Below are 5,293 nucleotides of genomic sequence, written 5' to 3' on the forward strand. Positions count from 1 at the left end.
TTTGAGTCACTAGTTACATTCTTGTTTCTTTGTTTCTTAATAGTTTTTGTTTTTGTTTCTCCTTTTACTATGAATTCTCATCTCTTTGGTTATGAGTTTGGTTGCAATTATGTTGTAGGGAATGAAAATTTCAATGAGGGTTTGCATCAAGAAATTGGAAATCAAAGGTGGGAGGAGCCTTAAGCATATGGATACTCTTCTTGGCAACAACCTCCTCTAGTTTCTTATAAGTATAATCCAACTCCTAATGTATACCAACTTAATGGATGTGGTGAACCTCATTGTGGTGTCAATCACAACCACAATATGCATATGACCACTTCTCTCAACATTACTCTCAACAACCTTACTCACAAGCTCCATATCACCAAACACTTCCATATGATCCTAACCCATACCCACCATACCAACAACCATATGAACCACATCTAAAGCCACCACCATTCCAACACCAATACCCCCAAGAACCACTATCTCTATATACACTACCTCAATACTCTCACCAATATGAACCACCTTCCAACTATGACACCTTTCCTCCAAACAATGAACCCTCTCTTCCACCACTGTCTTCATTGGACGAATTTCTCAAACCCCTAATGCAAGAACAAAAAGATCTCTATTCTCGTCTTCAAAAGTAAGAAGAAGAGGATCAAAAGAAGCTAAAGGGGTTGGAAGTCATGATGGCCACCATAACCGAAGCCGTTCACCACTTAGTCTCCCTACATTTATGCGATCAAAGTACCCCCATTGATGAATGTGGAAGATCAACCAAAGAGCATAGGGAGGAGAAGAACTTGGAGCTTCAAGGTGAAGAAGAGGAGTTAAAGCAAGAGTTACAACAAGAAGAGGTAGTTGAGATCATTAGCATAGAGGAAGTGGTTAGAGAATTGAGGAAAATTGTTCAGTGATTTTTTGTCCACATTGATCAATTCCCTTGATGATCTTATTGAGCCTTCTCCCGTTGAATTTGAAACGGATGTTGACATAGATCTTATGCAACCTCCAAGATATGACTCAAGTGATGGGAAAGATCCAGAAGACATTGGTGAAGAAGTATTTGAATTTGAGAAAGTTTGGCAAGAGGTGGAGATTGAAGAATTTAGTCAAGTAGTGAAAACTCCTCAAAGAGGATGGAAAGGAGTGGGGATTACCTTAACAAGGCCATTGGAAGCCTCTCTCACTAAGCAACAATCCATTATTTCATTCAAGTGGGTAACTCTCTTATCCTTGAGCTTTACTTTCCCGTTTGAATATGGTTTGTTTGAGATGGATGAGCAACTTAGAGCTCTTTGTGAAATTAAGAGCAAGAGAGAAATGGTTAGTGGTTAAAAACACCATTCTAGGTTCATTGTGGTTGAGAGGTCCAAGTTAAATTGCAAAGGTTGGAGACTTGGAGTCATCCTAAATTGAATGGGTCTAGGAGAATAGTTTGGTGCCTAAAGGAGGATTCTATGCGCTTATCAGCCGAGTGGAATAATGATGATCAATTAGAAGATGGGTGTAGAAACAAGATTTGAGATCTTGGCATACAAGAGGATCGATTTTGGGAGCCCATAGCTTGTGTAGAACTCCATCAAGGTTGAAGAGACTCCTCGTCCATTGAAGGATGTTATTCTTGTTTCTTACGAGATCATTCACAAAAGGATCCTGCAGCTGCACAAAGGATAAAACAGAAGGTGTTTTATTACTGCCGGTGCATTGACCAGTTCATTCCCATGTACAAAATTCTTTCACATACAGCCATTTTTTCACTGTTTGTACCTCTCCGTCAATTGAGTATAGTTCAATTTTCTATTTACTTCAAAACTAGGCCTCCCTCTAGTTTGTCAGTTTCTAGTCAATACATTCTCTTTCTAGGTTATAGAAACATGGTTGATGCCATGGCCTCAATATTGAAATCCTATAAAATGTTCATCTGACTTGTAAATTGTGGAAAGTTTTCAAATGATTTTTATTTTAGTGCATTGTTTGGATATATCATTTAGAAAATGATATTCTGCCCCCCTTTTATTGTATAGTTGATCTGATTCCACCATTTCACTCTTGTAGCCGTATTGATAAAGTATCTCTTGGCATCTTTTGGACTTTATTCTTTCCCTCCACTTTTCTGTATATTTGGTTCTATTTCTTCTAACTTGTTACATATAAATTTGTTCAATAGAATTGGTAAATGATGCAGGATGTATATGAGCAGCAGAAAGAACTAATTTTACTTGGAGAGAGGGTTGTACTGGCCACTTTAGCATTTGACCTTGAATGTTCAACACCCCTATAAGCCCCTTGTCGAGGCTATAAAGAAGTTCAAAGTTGCAAAGAATGCCCTTGCACAAGTTGCATGGAACTTTGTTAATGATGGGTATGATTTAGTTGCTATTTGTTCTAATCTATTCTTGTTGAATCTATTTTGTTCATACAGATATATATTTGTTTACACACTGCAAAGTGGTTTTCAGGCTGAGGACTGATAAACTCCGATTTTGTGGTTTATCTTGTGCTTATTTTGGGGAATTTTATCACTTTTTCCCACATTTATTCAATAAAATAGCATGGTTTTGCAATTCTCCCTTGAATTGTGCTTAAATGTGAAAACATGCTTTTTAGGCCTTAAAATAGCTAAATTTAACTCACTTTAATTTCATTCGATGCCTTGATATGTTTGTTGAGTGATTTCAGGTTCATAAGACAAGTATTGGATGGAAGAAGTGAGGAGAAAAGCATGCAAAGTGGGAGAACTCAGGAAGAAATGAAGGAACTGTAAAGCTGTCAAGCCTGACCTCCTGACACTCAATCGACCATAACTTGAGCTACAAAGGTCCAAATGAGGCGGTTCCAGTTGCGTTGGAAAGCTAACATCCGGAGCTTCGAAATGATATAAAATTTGCCATATGTTGCTTCGCGCTCAGGGGCGCGCACGCGCCATGTACGCGTGCACGCCGATTCTGCCCGTGGGTCCACTTTAATGAAATCGTCCCCAGTGATTTGTAGCTCATTTTGGGCCCAATACAACTCATTTCTGATGCTATTGAACCCAAGGATTGAAGGAAGAATGAAAAAAAAGTAGTCATAGTTTATTTTTTTATCATGTTTTAGGGTAGAATTCTAGAGAGAGAGGCTCTCTTCTCTCTCTAGATTTTAGGGTAGTTTAGGTTTAATTTTCTTAAATCCAACTTTTAATTCTTGTTTCAATTTAGTTTCTCCTTTTAATTTCTTGTTGCTACTACTCTATTCTTCTTAGTTCTCTTGTCAATTTTACTTTTATGTCTCTTTTTATGTTCATGAGCCCCTTGTTGAATTTGGATATTTTCTTTAATGAAATTTAATGTTTGATGTTCTTTTATTGATGATTTGAGTTGTTGATTTACTTTTCTTGCAATTGGTAGTTGGTAGATTTTATTATTCTTGTACATTTACCATGCTTTCCCTTTGTACCCACCAAGTATTTGACAAAATGCTTGGTTGGGCTTTAGAGTAGATTTTGAGCATTCTTGGCTTGGAAAGAGTAATTGGGCAATCTTGAGTCATGAAAATCTAACTTATGTTGGTGATCTAGAGTTGTTAGCTAATATTGTTTCCATTGATGCTAATCTTTTGCTAATTTAATTAGTAAGTTGATTAGGACTTTTGGATTGAGATTAGCTAGTCTTATTAGACTTTCTCTCATGGAAGATAATATGATACCTTCTTCCAATGTTGGAGATGACGTAATAAGATAAATTCTTGTTATTATTGTGGTATGATTGATTAATCTTGTTTGACTTTCTCCCTATTTGTTGGAGTTGACTAAATAAGATGAATTAATCATTGCATGACTAGGATAGAAAGCCTATGATCTCAACACTTGCCATGAATGTCTCTCTTTATTACTTGCTTTCTTTATTTTCTTGCTTGATTTACTCTTCTTGTCATTTAAGTTCTTGCCATTTATTTTCTGCGAAAATATAAAACCAACCCCCTTAACCCCTTTATAGCTAATAATTGAGCACTTCATTGCAATTCCTTGTGAGACGATCCGGAGTCTAAATACTTCGGTTAATTCTTATTTGGGGTTTGTACATGTGACAAAACCATATTTTAATTTGATGCGAGAGTTGTTTGTTGGTTTGGAGCTATGCTTACAACGAAATTCTTATTTCTACAAGAGAAAATCTAGACCGACAACAATTTTTGCTTATCAAATTAATGGCGCCGTTGCCGGGGAGTTGCAATGGTGTTATGTTATTGGCTATTGTGAATATGTGAATATGTTTGCCTTTTGCTTATTTGTTAGTTTTTGTTAGCTTTAGGACCTTGTTGCTTATTTTTTTTTAGTTTTTGTTTCTCTTTGCTATTATGAATTCTCATCCTCACTTTGGCTATGAGTTTGGCTCAAATTATGTTGTAGAGAATAAGAGCTATGATGACAATATGCATCAAGGATGGAATAATCAAAGGTGGGAGGAGCCTCAAAGGATTGATCAACCTTATTGGCAACAACAACCTCCGGATTCTTATGGGTATAACTCTCATCCTAATGCATATCAATCTAATGGATGTGGTGACTCTTATTGTGATTGTCAACAACCACCACCACATACCTATGAACCACCCCCTCAACATGACTTTGAACCACCTTACTCACAAGTCCCTTTTCACCAAACACCTCCATATGACCCCAACCCATATCCACCATACCAACCACCTTATGAGCCATATGAACCATACATGGAACCACCACCATTCCAACACAATTACTCTCAAGAACCACCTCAATGTACACTACCTCCATACCCTTACCAAAATGAACCAACTTCCAATTATGAAACTTCCTTCCCAAACAATGAACCTTCTTTTTCCACACCACCTCCAATTGATGATTCTCTCCAAGAATATGTTAGCTCTTACATTTGAAGGGAAGAAGAGAACCAAAAGGAGTTTAAGGAGTTAGAAGCCAAGATAGCTACCATAGCGGAAGCCGTTAGCAATATGGTCTCCTCCCAACTAAGTCTAAACAACCAAGGCACTCCCATTGACGAATGTGGAGAAGCAACCAAGAAGCATAGTGAGGGAGTGAGTTTAGAGCTTCAAGGTAAAGAAGAGGAGTTGAAGAAAGAATTGCCACAAGGGGAAGAAGTTAAGATAATTGAGCCGGAAGAAGTGGTTGAAGCCTTTGAAGAGGTTGACCAAGAGATGGATTCAATCATTGAAGAATTCTTATATATAATTGAATCCTCTCCAATTGAGTTTGACATAGAGGGTAAGGAAGAAGATACCTCACCTCCCATACCCTTGGTAAGCAATGAAGAAGAGATTA

The 5,293-nt window shown here is 37.4% G+C and overlaps 1 protein-coding gene across 1 annotated transcript in view; it reads left to right on the forward strand.

Moving 5' to 3' along the window:
- The window catches only part of LOC110271478 (cyclin-T1-5-like), a 20,589-nt gene continuing 15,979 nt past the window's right edge, over positions 684–5,293 (forward strand). Inside the window, exons 1-4 of the mRNA XM_021122411.1 lie at positions 684–907; positions 1,011–1,110; positions 2,247–2,359; positions 2,457–2,462. Of these exons, the coding sequence (XP_020978070.1) occupies positions 684–907; positions 1,011–1,110; positions 2,247–2,359; positions 2,457–2,462 (443 nt within the window). The remainder of the gene's footprint in view (positions 908–1,010; positions 1,111–2,246; positions 2,360–2,456; positions 2,463–5,293) is intronic.

Source organism: Arachis ipaensis, chromosome B04 (assembly GCF_000816755.2).
Source record: "Arachis ipaensis cultivar K30076 chromosome B04, Araip1.1, whole genome shotgun sequence".
Classification (NCBI taxonomy): domain Eukaryota; kingdom Viridiplantae; phylum Streptophyta; class Magnoliopsida; order Fabales; family Fabaceae; genus Arachis; species Arachis ipaensis.